This window comes from Myxine glutinosa, chromosome 13, assembly GCF_964187855.1.
Source record: "Myxine glutinosa chromosome 13, kmMyxGlut1.1, whole genome shotgun sequence".
Lineage (NCBI taxonomy): Eukaryota > Metazoa > Chordata > Myxini > Myxiniformes > Myxinidae > Myxine > Myxine glutinosa.
The window spans coordinates 104287400-104309074 of record NC_136273.1 but is presented as its reverse complement, the minus strand read 5'-3'; the positions used below and the strand labels follow the sequence as shown (position 1 = coordinate 104309074).

The following is a 21675-nucleotide window of genomic DNA, read 5'->3' as shown; positions in this document are numbered from 1 at the left end:
ACATCTTCAGTTATAAACACCTCATTACATGTGAAACACTATCGAGACAACATCTTCAGTTATAAACGCCTCATTACATGTGAAACGCCATCGAGACCACATCTTCAGTTATAAACGCCTCATTACATGTGAAACACTATCGAGACCACATCTTCAGTTATAAATGCCTCATTACATGTGAAACGCCATCGAGACCACATCTTCAGTTATAAACGCCTCATTACATGTGAAACACTATCGAGACCACATCTTCAGTTATAAAGGCCTCATTACATGTGAAACGCCATCGAGATCACATCTTCAGTTATAAACGCCTCATTACATGTGAAACACTATCGAGACCACATCTTCAGTTATAAACGCCTCATTACATGTGAAACGCCATCGAGACCACATCTTCAGTTATAAACACCTCATTACATGTGAAACACTATCGAGACAACATCTTCAGTTATAAACGCCTCATTACATGTGAAACGCCATCGAGACCACATCTTCAGTTATAAATGCCTCATTACATGTGAAACACTATCGAGACCACATCTTCAGTTATAAACGCCTCATTACATGTGAAACACTATCGAGACCACATCTTCAGTTATAAACGCCTCATTACATGTGAAACGCCATCGAGACCACATCTTCAGTTACAAACGCCTCATTACATGTGAAACACTATCGAGACCACATCTTCAGTTATAAAGGCCTCATTACATGTGAAACGCCATCGAGACCACATCTTCAGTTATAAACGCCTCATTACATGTGAAACACTATCAAGACCACATCTTCAGTTATAAATGCCTCATTACATGTGAAACACTATCGAGACCACATCTTCGGTTATAAACACCTCATTGCATGTGAAACACTATCGAGACCACATCTTGGGTTATAAACACCTCATTACATGTGAAACACGATCGAGACCACATCTTGGGTTATAAATGCCTCATTACATGTGAAACACGATCGAGACCACATCTTGGGTTCTAAACACCTCATTACATGTGAAACACTATCGAGACCACATCTTCAGTTATAAACACCTCATTACATGTGGAACACTATCGAGACCACATCTTCAGTTATAAACACCTCATTACATGTGAAACACTATCCCTGACCACATCTTCAGTTATAAACACCTCATTACATGTGAAACGCTATCGAGACCACATCTTTGGTTATAAACACCTCATTTCCTGTGAAACACTATCGAGACCACATCTTTGGTTATAAACACCTCATTTCCTGTGAAACACTATCGAGACCACATCTTAGGTTATAAACGCCTCATTACATGTGAAACACTATCCCTGACCACATCTTCAGTTATAAACACCTCATTACATGTGAAACACTATCGAGACCACATCTTCAGTTATAAACACCTCATTACATGTGAAACACTATCCCTGACCACATCTTTAGTTATAAACACCTCATTACATGTGAAACGCTATCGAGACTACATCTTTGGTTATAAACACCTCATTTCCTGTGAAACACTATCGAGACCACATCTTTGGTTATAAACACCTCATTTCCTGTGAAACACTATCGAGACCACATCTTCAGTTATAAACGCCTCATTACATGTGAAACACTATCGAGACCACATCTTCGGTTATAAACACCTCATTGCATGTGAAACACTATCGAGACCACATCTTCGGTTATAAACACCTCATTGCATGTGAAACGCCATCGAGACCACATCTTCAGTTATAAACGCCTCATTACATGTGAAACGCCATCGAGACCACATCTTCAGTTATAAACACCTCATTACATGTGAAACACTATCGAGACAACATCTTCAGTTATAAACGCCTCATTACATGTGAAACGCCATCGAGACCACATCTTCAGTTATAAACGCCTCATTACATGTGAAACACTATCGAGACCACATCTTCAGTTATAAAGGCCTCATTACATGTGAAACGCCATCGAGACCACATCTTCAGTTATAAACGCCTCATTACATGTGAAACACTATCGAGACCACATCTTCAGTTATAAACGCCTCATTACATGTGAAACGCCATCGAGACCACATCTTCAGTTATAAACACCTCATTACATGTGAAACACTATCGAGACAACATCTTCAGTTATAAACGCCTCATTACATGTGAAACGCCATCGAGACCACATCTTCAGTTATAAACGCCTCATTACATGTGAAACACTATCGAGACCACATCTTCAGTTATAAACGCCTCATTACATGTGAAACACTATCGAGACCACATCTTCAGTTATAAACGCCTCATTACATGTGTAACGCCATCGAGACCACATCTTCAGTTATAAACGCCTCATTACATGTGAAACACTATCGAGACCACATCTTCAGTTATAAAGGCCTCATTACATGTGAAACGCCATCGAGACCACATCTTCAGTTATAAACGCCTCATTACATGTGAAACACTATCAAGACCACATCTTCAGTTATAAATGCCTCATTACATGTGAAACACTATCGAGACCACATCTTCGGTTATAAACACCTCATTGCATGTGAAACACTATCGAGACCACATCTTGGGTTATAAACACCTCATTACATGTGAAACACGATCGAGACCACATCTTGGGTTATAAATGCCTCATTACATGTGAAACACGATCGAGACCACATCTTGGGTTATAAACACCTCATTACATGTGAAACACTATCGAGACCACATCTTCAGTTATAAACACCTCATTACATGTGGAACACTATCGAGACCACATCTTCAGTTATAAACACCTCATTACATGTGAAACACTATCCCTGACCACATCTTCAGTTATAAACACCTCATTACATGTGAAACGCTATCGAGACCACATCTTTGGTTATAAACACCTCATTTCCTGTGAAACACTATCGAGACCACATCTTTGGTTATAAACACCTCATTTCCTGTGAAACACTATCGATACCACATCTTAGGTTATAAACGCCTCATTACATGTGAAACACTATCCCTGACCACATCTTCAGTTATAAACACCTCATTACATGTGAAACACTATCGAGACCACATCTTCAGTTATAAACACCTCATTACATGTGAAACACTATCCCTGACCACATCTTCAGTTATAAACACCTCATTACATGTGAAACGCTATCGAGACTACATCTTTGGTTATAAACACCTCATTTCCTGTGAAACACTATCGAGACCACATCTTTGGTTATAAACACCTCATTTCCTGTGAAACACTATCGAGACCACATCTTCGGTTATAAACGCCTCATTACATGTGAAACACTATCGAGACCACATCTTCGGTTATAAACACGTCATTACATGTGAAACACTATCGAGACCACATCTTCGGTTATAAACACGTCATTACATGTGAAACGCTATCGAGACCACATCTTCGGTTATAAACACGTCATTACATGTGAAACGCTATCGAGACCATATCTTTAGTTATAAACACCTCATTACATGTGAAACGCTATCGAGACTACATCTTTAGTTATAAACACCTCATTACATGTGAAACGCTATCGAGACTACATCTTTGGTTATAAACACCTCATTACATGTGAAACGCTATCGAGACCACATCTTCAGTTATAAACACCTCATTACATGTGAAACGCTATCGAGACCACATCTTCAGTTATAAACACCTCATTACATGTGAAACGCTATCGAGACCACATCTTCAGTTATAAACACGTCATTACATGTGAAACACGATCGAGGCCACATCTTCAGTTATAAACACCTCATTACATGTGAAACGCTATCGAGACCACATGTTTGGTTATAAACACCTCATTGCATGTGAAACACTATCGAGACCACATGTTTGGTTATAAACACCTCATTGCATGTGAAACACTATCGAGACCACATCTTCGGTTATAAACACCTCATTGCATGTGAAACACTATTGACTATTGAGACCAGATCTTTGGTTATAAACACCTCATTACATGTGAAACGCTATCGAGACCACATGTTTGGTTATAAACACCTCATTGCATGTGAAACACTATCGAGACCACATGTTTGGTTATAAACACCTCATTGCATGTGAAACACTATCGAGACCACATCTTCGGTTATAAACACCTCATTGCATGTGAAACACTATTGACTATTGAGACCAGATCTTTGGTTATAAACACCTCATTACATGTGAAACACTATCGAGACTACATCTTCGGTTATAAACACCTCATTTCCTGTGAAACACTATTGACTATTGAGACCAGATCTTTGGTTATAAACGAGATCGTTCTTCGGTTATAAACGGTTATAAATAAGCGAGATCATGGCGAGGTCACGTCTTTTCGAAGCTAAGTGATCTTTCACAATTGTGTTTTTGTCGAGACTGTACCTATCTTTCGGTGTATGTACCTATAGCGTATCTTTAGGAAAATTTTCGGTGCAAATTTTTCGTACATGTATACACAATCGTCGGTTAATGCATATCGAGTATTCTGAGGCCTAGTACTAGTACTAGCAGGCTTAGGCTACCGTACCGTCTCCGACCTCGTGGTTTTGTTTTTCTCTCAGCGATTCGTCGAATGCGCTGCATTTATTTTCGTTCTCTGTTTCGTCCCAGTCGTTCACCCCATTCCTCCTTGTTTAATATCTCTACTCAAAAAAAAAAAAAAACCCAAAAAATATTTCCTTCCCAGGTCTTATTCGTATATTTGTTGTTCTTTTTTGTTCGTTCGTTCTTCGTTCACGTTGTACGCGATCACGTGGTTAGAAATGTATAATCTCTCCCCTGAACAACTATTTTCTCTCATATATTATAACACCTTTTTCTTCTTTTCCTACAAAAGGATGCTTTCGTCTTGCTCACCAAATCTATTCATTCCAAAAAATAATAATAATACCATCTCTTACAGTTCCTCCTTTCTACATTCCCTAAACTCTCCAGAACTCCACCCCTCCTCCAGTGTCCTCAAACGTATTTTTGACTCGAAGGTCTCAAACTCATTTTGCAAAAAATGTTCGTTTCCCATGAATCGTACACTTTTCAAAATCCAATCTCACCCCTCCCCTCCAAATCTTCCCCATCCCCCCTTCCCTCCAAAACTTCCCCATCCCCCTCCCCTCCAAATCCTCCCCATCACCCATCCCTTTCAAATCTCTCCCCCTGCCCCTTCCCTCCCCTCCCTCCTAAACTCCCCCCACACCCCTTCCCTCCGAGACTCTCCCTCGCTCCTCCCCTCCTAGACTCCCCTCCCACCCCTCCTCCTCAAAGCATCCTCCCTGCTTCTTCCCCCTTCCAACTTTCACCTTCATCTCCCCCAACCTTCTGCCTCGCTCTTCCCCCTCCTCAAATAACACCTCACTGTGCCTCACCCAATCTCCATCAAACCTTTTGTCCACCCCATTCTTCCCTTTCTCCAAGCTATTCTGAAATCTCTGAAATCTCTGACACACCTTCAACAGCTCTCCCTACCTCTTCCTCCTCTTCCACATCTTACCCTACCCCTCCCCCCACCCCCCCTGTTCTGTACCCGATGCTCCCCCTTCCTCTTCATTAACGGTATGGACCTCAAACATCCGGGGCCTTCGCTCAAACTTGACTGATCTCTCCATACAGGTTGCTTCTGACAAACCAGATGTGATCTGCTTAACAGAAACTTTCCTCCTTCATGATGTCTCTGATGCCTTGGTATCTCTCCCAGGTTACTCCCTCCTCCGGTATGATAGACCTGAGCCTTGTCCTGGAGGTGGGGTTGCTATCTTTATAAAAAACTCTTCCTCACTCACCCTCCACTGCCCTCTCTCCACCTCACCCCCAGGAATACCTTTGGCTACGGCTTCCCCTTCGCTCCCACCTTTTGTTCATATGTGTGTTGTACCGTCCACCAAACAGTGATGACTCCATCTACATCTCGCTGTCTGATAATATGGACCAACTTCTATCTACCCATCCCAACTCTCTCTTCCTCATATGTGGTGATTTCAATTGTCACCATGCCAGTTGGCTGGGTGTGGGTACCGCTCTCACCAGCCATGGCTCTTCAGCAAAGGACTTCTGCGACTCACTGGGACTGACACAATCGGTCAATTTCCCGACCCGGATCTCAGTCAACGGAGCATCTTCTCTTCTGGATTTGGTTATGACTAACTTCCCTGAAAATGTCTGCTGCTCTTCTTCTGCTCCAATCGGCTCATCTGATCATGTGCTTGTCAAGGTGGACATCTCTCTGACCATTCTCAGAGAGCCTCCTCAGCATCGACGAGTCTGGCATTTCACTCAGGCCAACTGGCACGGTCTTCAAGCAGCCATCAATCATCTGGACTGGTCTCCCATCTCTACCGCCTCTGACATCAACTCATCCTGGGAATTCTTTCAAAGTAAATTGCTTTCTCTCATGCACAGATTTATCCCATCTCGTCTTCAGTTGTCATACCCTTCCTCCCGTCCATGGTACACGGAATCTTGTGGTGAGGCTGTTGCCCTGAAACAACTTGCTTTCGTCTCCTGGAAAGCAAATCCAATGGAAGGAAATCTCATTTCCTTTCACAAAGCCCGAAACAAGTGTGTGTCCTCCCTCAGGAGAGCCAGGAAACAATATCTCACCTTTCTCAAGACCGAACTCTCTTATCTGTCTCCCTCTTCCAAATCCTGGTGGCGTCTGGTCAAATCTGTTTCTGGTGTTTGTTCCCGCTCCATCCCCTCCCTCACCTCAAACGGCTTAACGGCCGACCCCGCACGTGAAAAAGCTGAATGCCTCAACTCTGTGTTTGCCTCTAAATCTTGTGTCCCAAACCCATCCCTCTCTGTACCCACCGTACCCAGTCGTACCCAGCTGCTCCTGGACTCTGTGTCCTTTCCTCCTGACAAGGTGGAAAAGTTTCTGTCAACCCTCGACTCTGATTCTGCAACTGGTCCTGACGGCATCAGCCTACGGGTCCTAAAACCATGTTCTTCCGCTCTTTCACTCCCTCTTTCTGTTCTCTTCACCCTCTCTTTTGCTCAAGGTCATCTGCCATCTGCTTGGAAATCAGCCAACATCACCGCTTTGCACAAAAAAGGTGCAAAAACAGATCCTAGCAACTACAGACCAATCAGCCTTCTCCCAATTATCAGCAAAGTCATGGAATCCATCATTGCTTCAGATATGAAATCTTTCCTCTTCTCCAATGGCTTGATCTCTGATCATCAATTTGGTTTCAGACCTGGTCACTCTACTCTGGACATGCTGCTTCTGCTTTCTCAACAATGGATGGAGGTCCTCAACGCCAAACAGGAAATTATAGCTGTCTCCCTTGACATTTCACGTGCCTTCGATACGGTCTGGCACCCTGCTCTGCTCACCAAACTCTCCTCCTTTGGTATCCATGGAAATCTCCACGCATGGCTGGCGGACTTCCTCTCTGGTCGTAGTCAACGTGTGGCCCTGAATGGGTTTCTCTCATCTCCTCTTCCTGTTCAGGCTGGAGTTCCCCAAGGTAGTCTTCTGGGCCCTGTGCTTTTTCTGGTCTTCATCAATGATCTCTCTGACTCTCTTGAAAATCCTCTCTATCTCTTTGCTGACGACTCTACTCTCTGTCGCTCCATTCCTCATCCCTCATATCGGCAGTCTGCAGCCTTCTCACTCTCTGCAGACCTGGACAAAATCACAGACTGGGCAAACAAATGGAACATGTCTTTCAATCCTGATAAATCTCACACTCTTACGATGTCTCTCCGAAAAGACCGACTGGAAAACCCTCCCATCCACTTTCTGAATAATCCTCTCCAAGAAGTTCTGTCACTCAAGCTTTTGGGTCTCACTATTTGCCATGATCTTTCCTGGGAAAACCACATTTCAAATCTGGCCTCCAAAGCCAGTCGCCGACTGGGCATCCTCCGTCGTGCGAAGTCCTTCCTTGGCACACCTGAGCTCCTCACCACATACAAGGCTTTCATCCACAGCTCTATGGAATACTGCTCTCCCCTCTGGTCTGGTGCTCCTGCCTCACACCTAGCTCATCTTCACGCTGTTGAAACCAAAGCGTTCAGAATCATTTGGAATCTCCCGCGATGAAGCTAACTCCAAGGGCCTTTCACTCACTCACCGCAGGCAGGTTGGTGGTCTTTCCGTCTTCTACCGACTCCTCTCTGGCCTTGCCCCCCCCCCCCAGCTCTCTCTGGGCTCTGTCCCCCAAATATTCCTACAGGTCGCACAAGATCTGCCTGCAACCCTCTTATGGTTAAACTGCCAAAATCAAGACTTTCTGCTCACCTTCACTCCTTCATTCCTCTTTTCTCCCGCCTCTGGAACAAACTCCCTCACTCTCTTCAATCCCACTCCACCCTCCAGGTCTTTAAAACAGCTGTTCACCACCATCTCTTATCCTCCCCCATCCAAAACCTTGATCTTTTCTACCCCCGCTAATTTCGGTCCCTTTGTGTTTTATACCTCTCCCCCCCCCCTCCCCCCTTCCCACGCCTCCTGCCCCCAAGCCCTCTCCCTCCCACACTTCTCCCTGCTCTCAAATTTTGTGGTTGTGTGCTTCCCCTTCTCTCCCCATCTTGTCTTCCACTCCCTCTTTTTGTATATTTTGTTTGTCTGGTTGATTTGTTTGTGAAATAAATGTTAGCTCTGTAATGTTAGCTGTGAAAATAAATGTTAGCTCTTTCACCAGCCTCGATTCAGTATACAAAAAAAAAACACCTCATTACATGTGAAACACTATCGAGACCACATCTTCGGTTATAAACACCTCATTGCATGTGAAACGCCATCGAGACCACATCTTCAGTTATAAACGCCTCATTACATGTGAAACGCCATCGAGACCACATCTTCAGTTATAAACACCTCATTACATGTGAAACACTATCGAGACAACATCTTCAGTTATAAACGCCTCATTACATGTGAAACGCCATCGAGACCACATCTTCAGTTATAAACGCCTCATTACATGTGAAACACTATCGAGACCACATCTTCAGTTATAAAGGCCTCATTACATGTGAAACGCCATCGAGACCACATCTTCAGTTATAAACGCCTCATTACATGTGAAACACTATCGAGACCACATCTTCAGTTATAAATGCCTCATTACATGTGAAACGCCATCGAGACCACATCTTCAGTTATAAACACCTCATTACATGTGAAACACTATCGAGACAACATCTTCAGTTATAAACGCCTCATTACATGTGAAACGCCATCGAGACCACATCTTCAGTTATAAACGCCTCATTACATGTGAAACACTATCGAGACCACATCTTCAGTTATAAACGCCTCATTACATGTGAAACACTATCGAGACCACATCTTCAGTTATAAACGCCTCATTACATGTGTAACGCCATCGAGACCACATCTTCAGTTATAAACGCCTCATTACATGTGAAACACTATCGAGACCACATCTTCAGTTATAAAGGCCTCATTACATGTGAAACGCCATCGAGACCACATCTTCAGTTATAAACGCCTCATTACATGTGAAACACTATCAAGACCACATCTTCAGTTATAAATGCCTCATTACATGTGAAACACTATCGAGACCACATCTTCGGTTATAAACACCTCATTGCATGTGAAACACTATCGAGACCACATCTTGGGTTATAAACACCTCATTACATGTGAAACACGATCGAGACCACATCTTGGGTTATAAATGCCTCATTACATGTGAAACACGATCGAGACCACATCTTGGGTTATAAACACCTCATTACATGTGAAACACTATCGAGACCACATCTTCAGTTATAAACACCTCATTACATGTGGAACACTATCGAGACCACATCTTCAGTTATAAACACCTCATTACATGTGAAACACTATCCCTGACCACATCTTCAGTTATAAACACCTCATTACATGTGAAACGCTATCGAGACCACATCTTTGGTTATAAACACCTCATTTCCTGTGAAACACTATCGAGACCACATCTTTGGTTATAAACACCTCATTTCCTGTGAAACACTATCGATACCACATCTTAGGTTATAAACGCCTCATTACATGTGAAACACTATCCCTGACCACATCTTCAGTTATAAACACCTCATTACATGTGAAACACTATCGAGACCACATCTTCAGTTATAAACACCTCATTACATGTGAAACACTATCCCTGACCACATCTTCAGTTATAAACACCTCATTACATGTGAAACGCTATCGAGACTACATCTTTGGTTATAAACACCTCATTTCCTGTGAAACACTATCGAGACCACATCTTTGGTTATAAACACCTCATTTCCTGTGAAACACTATCGAGACCACATCTTCGGTTATAAACGCCTCATTACATGTGAAACACTATCGAGACCACATCTTCGGTTATAAACACGTCATTACATGTGAAACACTATCGAGACCACATCTTCGGTTATAAACACGTCATTACATGTGAAACGCTATCGAGACCACATCTTCGGTTATAAACACGTCATTACATGTGAAACGCTATCGAGACCATATCTTTAGTTATAAACACCTCATTACATGTGAAACGCTATCGAGACTACATCTTTAGTTATAAACACCTCATTACATGTGAAACGCTATCGAGACTACATCTTTGGTTATAAACACCTCATTACATGTGAAACGCTATCGAGACCACATCTTCAGTTATAAACACGTCATTACATGTGAAACACGATCGAGGCCACATCTTCAGTTATAAACACCTCATTACATGTGAAACGCTATCGAGACCACATGTTTGGTTATAAACACCTCATTTCCTGTGAAACACTATCGAGACCACATGTTTGGTTATAAACACCTCATTGCATGTGAAACACTATCGAGACCACATGTTTGGTTATAAACACCTCATTGCATGTGAAACACTATCGAGACCACATGTTTGGTTATAAACACCTCATTGCATGTGAAACACTATCGAGACCACATCTTCGGTTATAAACACCTCATTGCATGTGAAACACTATTGACTATTGAGACCAGATCTTTGGTTATAAACACCTCATTACATGTGAAACGCTATCGAGACCACATGTTTGGTTATAAACACCTCATTGCATGTGAAACACTATCGAGACCACATGTTTGGTTATAAACACCTCATTGCATGTGAAACACTATCGAGACCACATCTTCGGTTATAAACACCTCATTGCATGTGAAACACTATTGACTATTGAGACCAGATCTTTGGTTATAAACACCTCATTACATGTGAAACGCTATCGAGACCACATGTTTGGTTATAAACACCTCATTGCATGTGAAACACTATCGAGACCACATGTTTGGTTATAAACACCTCATTGCATGTGAAACACTATCGAGACCACATCTTCGGTTATAAACACCTCATTGCATGTGAAACACTATTGACTATTGAGACCAGATCTTTGGTTATAAACACCTCATTACATGTGAAACACTATCGAGACTACATCTTCGGTTATAAACACCTCATTTCCTGTGAAACACTATTGACTATTGAGACCAGATCTTTGGTTATAAACGAGATCGTTCTTCGGTTATAAACGGTTATAAATAAGCGAGATCATGGCGAGGTCACGTCTTTTCGAAGCTAAGTGATCTTTCACAATTGTGTTTTTGTCGAGACTGTACCTATCTTTCGGTGTATGTACCTATAGCGTATCTTTAGGAAAATTTTCGGTGCAAATTTTTCGTACATGTATACACAATCGTCGGTTAATGCATATCGAGTATTCTGAGGCCTAGTACTAGTACTAGCAGGCTTAGGCTACCGTACCGTCTCCGACCTCGTGGTTTTGTTTTTCTCTCAGCGATTCGTCGAATGCGCTGCATTTATTTTCGTTCTCTGTTTCGTCCCAGTCGTTCACCCCATTCCTCCTTGTTTAATATCTCTACTCAAAAAAAAAAAAAAACCCAAAAAATATTTCCTTCCCAGGTCTTATTCGTATATTTGTTGTTCTTTTTTGTTCGTTCGTTCTTCGTTCACGTTGTACGCGATCACGTGGTTAGAAATGTATAATCTCTCCCCTGAACAACTATTTTCTCTCATATATTATAACACCTTTTTCTTCTTTTCCTACAAAAGGATGCTTTCGTCTTGCTCACCAAATCTATTCATTCCAAAAAATAATAATAATACCATCTCTTACAGTTCCTCCTTTCTACATTCCCTAAACTCTCCAGAACTCCACCCCTCCTCCAGTGTCCTCAAACGTATTTTTGACTCGAAGGTCTCAAACTCATTTTGCAAAAAATGTTCGTTTCCCATGAATCGTACACTTTTCAAAATCCAATCTCACCCCTCCCCTCCAAATCTTCCCCATCCCCCCTTCCCTCCAAAACTTCCCCATCCCCCTCCCCTCCAAATCCTCCCCATCACCCATCCCTTTCAAATCTCTCCCCCTGCCCCTTCCCTCCCCTCCCTCCTAAACTCCCCCCACACCCCTTCCCTCCGAGACTCTCCCTCGCTCCTCCCCTCCTAGACTCCCCTCCCACCCCTCCTCCTCAAAGCATCCTCCCTGCTTCTTCCCCCTTCCAACTTTCACCTTCATCTCCCCCAACCTTCTGCCTCGCTCTTCCCCCTCCTCAAATAACACCTCACTGTGCCTCACCCAATCTCCATCAAACCTTTTGTCCACCCCATTCTTCCCTTTCTCCAAGCTATTCTGAAATCTCTGAAATCTCTGACACACCTTCAACAGCTCTCCCTACCTCTTCCTCCTCTTCCACATCTTACCCTACCCCTCCCCCCACCCCCCCTGTTCTGTACCCGATGCTCCCCCTTCCTCTTCATTAACGGTATGGACCTCAAACATCCGGGGCCTTCGCTCAAACTTGACTGATCTCTCCATACAGGTTGCTTCTGACAAACCAGATGTGATCTGCTTAACAGAAACTTTCCTCCTTCATGATGTCTCTGATGCCTTGGTATCTCTCCCAGGTTACTCCCTCCTCCGGTATGATAGACCTGAGCCTTGTCCTGGAGGTGGGGTTGCTATCTTTATAAAAAACTCTTCCTCACTCGCCCTCCACTGCCCTCTCTCCACCTCACCCCCAGGAATACCTTTGGCTACGGCTTCCCCTTCGCTCCCACCTTTTGTTCATATGTGTGTTGTACCGTCCACCAAACAGTGATGACTCCATCTACATCTCGCTGTCTGATAATATGGACCAACTTCTATCTACCCATCCCAACTCTCTCTTCCTCATATGTGGTGATTTCAATTGTCACCATGCCAGTTGGCTGGGTGTGGGTACCGCTCTCACCAGCCATGGCTCTTCAGCAAAGGACTTCTGCGACTCACTGGGACTGACACAATCGGTCAATTTCCCGACCCGGATCTCAGTCAACGGAGCATCTTCTCTTCTGGATTTGGTTATGACTAACTTCCCTGAAAATGTCTGCTGCTCTTCTTCTGCTCCAATCGGCTCATCTGATCATGTGCTTGTCAAGGTGGACATCTCTCTGACCATTCTCAGAGAGCCTCCTCAGCATCGACGAGTCTGGCATTTCACTCAGGCCAACTGGCACGGTCTTCAAGCAGCCATCAATCATCTGGACTGGTCTCCCATCTCTACCGCCTCTGACATCAACTCATCCTGGGAATTCTTTCAAAGTAAATTGCTTTCTCTCATGCACAGATTTATCCCATCTCGTCTTCAGTTGTCATACCCTTCCTCCCGTCCATGGTACACGGAATCTTGTGGTGAGGCTGTTGCCCTGAAACAACTTGCTTTCGTCTCCTGGAAAGCAAATCCAATGGAAGGAAATCTCATTTCCTTTCACAAAGCCCGAAACAAGTGTGTGTCCTCCCTCAGGAGAGCCAGGAAACAATATCTCACCTTTCTCAAGACCGAACTCTCTTATCTGTCTCCCTCTTCCAAATCCTGGTGGCGTCTGGTCAAATCTGTTTCTGGTGTTTGTTCCCGCTCCATCCCCTCCCTCACCTCAAACGGCTTAACGGCCGACCCCGCACGTGAAAAAGCTGAATGCCTCAACTCTGTGTTTGCCTCTAAATCTTGTGTCCCAAACCCATCCCTCTCTGTACCCACCGTACCCAGTCGTACCCAGCTGCTCCTGGACTCTGTGTCCTTTCCTCCTGACAAGGTGGAAAAGTTTCTGTCAACCCTCGACTCTGATTCTGCAACTGGTCCTGACGGCATCAGCCTACGGGTCCTAAAACCATGTTCTTCCGCTCTTTCACTCCCTCTTTCTGTTCTCTTCACCCTCTCTTTTGCTCAAGGTCATCTGCCATCTGCTTGGAAATCAGCCAACATCACCGCTTTGCACAAAAAAGGTGCAAAAACAGATCCTAGCAACTACAGACCAATCAGCCTTCTCCCAATTATCAGCAAAGTCATGGAATCCATCATTGCTTCAGATATGAAATCTTTCCTCTTCTCCAATGGCTTGATCTCTGATCATCAATTTGGTTTCAGACCTGGTCACTCTACTCTGGACATGCTGCTTCTGCTTTCTCAACAATGGATGGAGGTCCTCAACGCCAAACAGGAAATTATAGCTGTCTCCCTTGACATTTCACGTGCCTTCGATACGGTCTGGCACCCTGCTCTGCTCACCAAACTCTCCTCCTTTGGTATCCATGGAAATCTCCACGCATGGCTGGCGGACTTCCTCTCTGGTCGTAGTCAACGTGTGGCCCTGAATGGGTTTCTCTCATCTCCTCTTCCTGTTCAGGCTGGAGTTCCCCAAGGTAGTCTTCTGGGCCCTGTGCTTTTTCTGGTCTTCATCAATGATCTCTCTGACTCTCTTGAAAATCCTCTCTATCTCTTTGCTGACGACTCTACTCTCTGTCGCTCCATTCCTCATCCCTCATATCGGCAGTCTGCAGCCTTCTCACTCTCTGCAGACCTGGACAAAATCACAGACTGGGCAAACAAATGGAACATGTCTTTCAATCCTGATAAATCTCACACTCTTACGATGTCTCTCCGAAAAGACCGACTGGAAAACCCTCCCATCCACTTTCTGAATAATCCTCTCCAAGAAGTTCTGTCACTCAAGCTTTTGGGTCTCACTATTTGCCATGATCTTTCCTGGGAAAACCACATTTCAAATCTGGCCTCCAAAGCCAGTCGCCGACTGGGCATCCTCCGTCGTGCGAAGTCCTTCCTTGGCACACCTGAGCTCCTCACCACATACAAGGCTTTCATCCACAGCTCTATGGAATACTGCTCTCCCCTCTGGTCTGGTGCTCCTGCCTCACACCTAGCTCATCTTCACGCTGTTGAAACCAAAGCGTTCAGAATCATTTGGAATCTCCCGCGATGAAGCTAACTCCAAGGGCCTTTCACTCACTCACCGCAGGCAGGTTGGTGGTCTTTCCGTCTTCTACCGACTCCTCTCTGGCCTTGCCCCCCCCCCCCCCCCAGCTCTCTCTGGGCTCTGTCCCCCAAATATTCCTACAGGTCGCACAAGATCTGCCTGCAACCCTCTTATGGTTAAACTGCCAAAATCAAGACTTTCTGCTCACCTTCACTCCTTCATTCCTCTTTTCTCCCGCCTCTGGAACAAACTCCCTCACTCTCTTCAATCCCACTCCACCCTCCAGGTCTTTAAAACAGCTGTTCACCACCATCTCTTATCCTCCCCCATCCAAAACCTTGATCTTTTCTACCCCCGCTAATTTCGGTCCCTTTGTGTTTTATACCTCTCCCCCCCCCCCTCCCCCCTTCCCACGCCTCCTGCCCCCAAGCCCTCTCCCTCCCACACTTCTCCCTGCTCTCAAATTTTGTGGTTGTGTGCTTCCCCTTCTCTCCCCATCTTGTCTTCCACTCCCTCTTTTTGTATATTTTGTTTGTCTGGTTGATTTGTTTGTGAAATAAATGTTAGCTCTGTAATGTTAGCTGTGAAAATAAATGTTAGCTCTTTCACCAGCCTCGATTCAGTATACAAAAAAAAAACACCTCATTACATGTGAAACACTATCGAGACCACATCTTCGGTTATAAACACCTCATTGCATGTGAAACACTATCGAGACCATATCTTCGATTATAAAGACCTCATTACATGTGAAACACTATCCAGACCACATCTTCGATTATAAACACCTCATTGCATGTGAGACACTATTGAGACCACATCTTCGGTTATAAACACCTCATTACATGTGAAACACTATCGAGACCACATCGTCGGTTATAAACACCTCATTACATGTGAAACACTATCGAGACCATATCTTCGATTATAAACACCTCATTACATGTGAAACACTATCAAGACCACATCTTCGATTATAAACACCTCATTACATGTGAAACACTATCGAGACCATATCTTCGATTATAAACACCTCATTACATGTGAAACACTATCAAGACCACATCTTCGATTACAAACACCTCATTACATGTGAAACATTATCAAGACCACATCTTCGATTACAAACACCTCATTGCATGTGAGACACTATTGAAACCACATCTTCGATTATAAACACCTCATTTCATGTGAGACATGACCACTTTTGATGGGGAGGGGGGGGGGGGGCGTGCTGTGTGCACCTCTACCTCCCTCCTCCCCCCCACCCCCACCACACAAACAAACACCTGGATCCGCCTATGAACTTGGATCTTTCTTATGTTACCCCCCATTTGACACAGCGAGCTCAGCTGCTTTCTTTACAGAAGCAACTTGAAGATTATCATGTTGCCAAAGGGCCTTGACTCGTCATATGCATCTTGTACTCATATATGTATGCATTGTTGTAGATTGGTCTTGTGTTCATATATGTATGCATTGTTGTCGATTGGTCTTGTACTCATATATGTATGCATTGTTGTAGATGAGACTTGTGCTCATATATGTATGCATTGTTGATTAGTATTGTACTCATATATGTTTGCATTGTTGTAGATTAGTCTTGTGCTCATATATGTTTGCATTGTTGGAGATTAGTCTTGTACTCATATATGTTTGCATTGTTGTAGATTAATCTTGTGCTCACATATGTATGCATTGTTGTAGATTAGTATTGTACTCATATATGTTTGCATTGTTGTAGATTAATCTTGTGCTCACATATGTATGCATTGTTGTAGATGAGTCTTGTTCTTATATATGTATGCATTGTTGTAGATGTCTTGCACTCATATATGTATGCATTGTTGTAGATGTCATGTAATCATATATGTATGCATTGTTGTAGATTAGTCTTGTACTCATATATGTTTGCATTGTTGTAGATTAGTCTTGTAGTCATATATGTTTGCATTGTTGTCGATTAGTCTTGTGCTCATATATGTATGCATTGTTGATTAGTATTGTACTCATATATGTTTGCATTGTTGTCGATGAGTCTTGTACTCATATATGTTTGCATTGTTGTCGATGAGTCTTGTACTCATATATGTTTGCATTGTTGTAGATTAGTATTGTACTCATATATGTTTGCATTGTTGTAGATTAATCTTGTGCTCACATATGTATGCATTGTTGTAGATGAGTCTTGTTCTTATATATGTATGCATTGTTGTAGATGTCTTGCACTCATATATGTATGCATTGTTGTAGATGTCATGTAATCATATATGTATGCATTGTTGTAGATTAGTCTTGTACTCATATATGTTTGCATTGTTGTAGATTAGTCTTGTAGTCATATATGTTTGCATTGTTGTCGATTAGTCTTGTGCTCATATATGTATGCATTGTTGATTAGTATTGTACTCATATATGTTTGCATTGTTGTCGATGAGTCTTGTACTCATATATGTTTGCATTGTTGTCGATGAGTCTTGTACTCATATATGTTTGCATTGTTGTAGATTAGTCTTGTACTCATATATGTTTGCATTGTTGTAGATTAGTCTTGTACTCATATATGTATGCATTGTTGTGGATGAGTCTTGTACTCATATATGTTTGCATTGTTGTAGATTAGTCTTGTACTCATATATGTTTGCATTGTTGTAGATTAGTCTTGTACTCATATATGTATGCATTGTTGTGGATGAGTCTTGTACTCATATATGTATGCATTGTTGTGGATGAGTCTTGTACTCATATATGTATGCATTGTTGTGGATGAGTCTTGTACTCATTTATGTTTGCATTGTTGTAGATTAGTCTTGTACTCATATATGTTTGCATTGTTGTAGATTAGTCTTGTACTCATATATGTATGCATTGTTGTGGATGAGTCTTGTACTCATATATGTTTGCATTGTTGTAGATTAGTCTTGTACTCATATATGTTTGCATTGTTGTAGATTAGTCTTGTACTCATATATGTTTGCATTGTTGTAGATTAGTCTTGTACTCATATATGTTTGCATTGTTGTAGATTAGTCTTGTAGTCATATATGTTTGCATTGTTGTAGATTAGTCTTGTACTCATATATGTTTGCATTGTTGTAGATTAGTCTTGTACTCATATATGTTTGCATTGTTGTAGATTAGTCTTGTACTCATATATGTATGCATTGTTGTGGATGAGTCTTGTACTCATATATGTTTGCATTGTTGTGATCATGAGATTGTTGTCGATGAGAGTTGATGTTTTTACGCCTCCCACTTCTCCAGTTTCACATATCCTAATTGGTCCCATCTATGAAGGGGAGTTAAAAGCACCCCATGTTTTTCCCTATAATAACAAGGCTCATGGAAGAGTTTCACAACTGCAAACACCACTAACTTGCGTCCCAATGGAATCATCATACTCACCGACCACTTGCTAAAGTTTGACCCTCGCTGTGGAAGCGACGTTTAAAGCTCTAATAATAATGAATCATCACTTCATACTTGGGGGAGAAAGACCTTTTTGAGCAGAAAATATTTTTGACTCCTGATCGTATTTGTCCCAGGTAGCCGTCCCCATTTTTTACAGAGCTCGCACTCATAACGTTTCCATTTTCCTTAAATTGTAACCAGGAATGGCTGGCAGAGGAGAGCCCATACATTGGCCGTGCGAGCTACAAGCCAAATGCCCATGCCACAGAGGGCTATGAGAAAGGTGGGCATCGGCAAATCGTGGTCAACCAAGGGGGTGGAAGGACACCTGATATTAGCAGCAGCAACAGAGTCAATGGCTGCGAAGATGGGCAGCAAGGTTGGTACAACAGATGTGTGTTCCTACTCAGGGGTGTTTTAATACTGGACAAAACCTGACGTCATCGTGGTGCCTTTTTTACATCATTATGATTCGATTGTTGTTACGATATTTGTTACTTGCAAAGATACCTGGCGTTGCTGGGTAACGTGAAGTCGCTTTGTGATGGAAAAATTAAGAGAAAGGGGGAGAGAGAGGAGGGGAGTGGGGGGAGGATGGAGGGAGAGGAAGAAAGAAGGGGGAGGGGAAAGGAGGAGTAGGCAGAGGGAACTCTGCCCCCAACCTTCCTGCTCTCCCGTGTGTACGATCCTCTCACTCCTCTTCCCTGTGGCTGTGTGCGATACCCCCCCCCCCCCCTCTCCCCTTTGTGCAGTCCTCTACCCCTCTCGGCTGTTTGTGATGGTCTCTCCTCTCCTGTGTACTGTTGCATGCAGTGAGGAGGGAGAGAAGGGGGAGGAGAAAGAGGGGGTGGAGAGGAGTGATTGGGGAGAGCAAACTAAAGGGGGAGAGTATAGTGAGGACTGGAGTGGACAATGAGGAGTAGAGAGGTATGTGAAGGGGTGAGGAGGGAGGGTTGGGGTCCCACCTCAATAATTAGATATTTATTATTATTTAGTAAAATTACAGCAACTGAAAACTGAAGATCGGGATCGAACCGTTGTCTAATTTTATATTTTTCATATTCCTGGGGTGTATACAAAGTGTTCATTTAAGGCGAGTTAACTCTTTTCCAACAAACAACAACAACAACATGCATTTTAAAGGCCATTTTCCCTGCTAGAGCGGGGGTTAGCCTTGCAGAGTCAATGGCTGCGTTCCATGACAATGACATGAACCCATGACAATGTTCTCCATTTTGCCCTATTTTCTGCATCTCCCCTTGCTAACCCCCTTGCCCGCATTTCTTCTTCCACCATCTTTAGCCAAGTCTTTCTCGGTCTTCCCCGTCCTCTACTTCCTTCTACATTCATTTCCATCACTCTTCTCAACCAGTCACTTTCATCCTTCCTCAACACATGACCAAACCATCTTAACCTGTTCCTCTTCACAGCATCAATCACAGGCTCTATTCCCATCATCTTTCGCAATTCATCATTTGTCTTCCTCTCTCTCAACGATACTCCGCACATCCACCGAACCATTCACATTTCCACCCTTTCCAGCCTTCGTTGCTGCTCTACGTTCATTACCCATGTCTCGCTCCCATAAATCATAACACTTCTCACACATGCAGCATACACCTTTCCCTTCAGCTTCAACGACACTTCACCCCTCCTCATCAGCACGTCCACTCAGTTCCCGAAACTTCTTCATGCACATCTCACTCTAGCAACCGTTGCCGAGTCTGATCCACCTTCTCCATTCAGCATGTCTCCGAGGTAGCAAAATGTTTTCCACCTTTCCAGCTTCACGCCCTCGTCCAAGATCCAACCTCAACATTTCCTCCATCTGCAGCTCCCTCTGTGCACACCTTACATTTGAATGTAGCTGCCACACTCGTTAATGACCCTCTCAGACCACTACATTTTTGATGAACCACCATCAGCGCACATTGTACATAGAATGGAGTTCACTCCGACACCCTTCCTACACACAGCACATGGCCACTTCCCAGTTCTTTCCACCTCACCACATGCTTTACCACTTGCCATCACCTTCGTCTTTCCGATATTCACCTTCAGACCTTTTGTCTCCAGACATTCCTTCCACGTGTTCATCTTTTCGCTTCAGTCCATCCATACTTTCACAATCAACACCAGATCATCTGCAAACAACAACTCCCACGGTAAAACCCTCCTTTACGTTCCCGAGCCAGCACCTCCATCACAGTCTACAAATAGTAGTGGACTTAGTACCGACCCCTGATGCACTCCCACCTTCACCTCAAACTCACCACTGTTCCGTCCCTTCGTCCTTACAGCTGTGCGCGCTCTTTTGTACATTGCCATCACTACTCTGATCAACCATTCCTCCCACTCCTATCTTCCTCAATGCCCATGTCAATACTTCGCGTGGAACCCCTATCGAATGCTTTCTCCAGATAAACAAACCCAAGAAACAACTTCTTCCTCTTCTCCATGTACTTCTCCTGCAACTGCCTCACAATGAAAAGCGCGTCTGTCGTTCCTCTCTCTGGCATAAATCCAAACTGCATTTTGTCGATCTTCACCTTCTTCCTAATCCTCCTCTCCAACACCCTTTCCAATACCTTCATTCCATGCTCCAATAACTTTATCGCTCGGCTACGAGCCACACTCCAGAGGGTCACCTTTCCCCTTGCATAGAGGGACGAGGGGTACTGAGTTCCCAATCCACTTGAATGAGGCCACTGGAACCTCTTTTCCAACGATGTAATTAAACAATATTTTGAAAAACCTTTTACGTAATAAATTGTATATGTGCACTAACTATGGAATACAATATTTATTAAATAATAACATTAAATTTAAGCTATTTTTAATTTGTAAAGTGAAGTGGAATCCGTTGCTTTGAAGATTAAAAATGAACAACAGAAGTCAGTCAGTCAAGACAGGTTCTCCCCTCTCTCTCCTGTCAAGTCAAATCTCATCACTCTCCCCTTTACCTCACCCCACTTCTCCTTTCTCACCCCTACTCTCCCCCTCCCTCCTCTTCCCCTCT

At 43.4% G+C, this 21675-nt stretch overlaps 1 protein-coding gene across 6 annotated transcripts in view; it reads left to right on the top strand.

The window, feature by feature from the left end:
• Positions 1-21675, top strand: part of LOC137439164 (uncharacterized) — a 95899-nt gene that overhangs the window by 20297 nt on the left and 53927 nt on the right. For 3 of the 6 annotated variants that reach the window (XM_078767856.1, XM_078767857.1, XM_078767855.1), the window contains one exon: positions 18858-19035. In XM_078767856.1, coding sequence (XP_078623982.1) covers positions 18858-19035 — 178 coding nt within the window. Of the gene's footprint in view, positions 1-18857; positions 19036-21675 lie in introns of those variants that run through there. The other 3 variants (XM_078767859.1, XM_078767858.1, XM_078767860.1) reach the window with 2 other exon arrangements.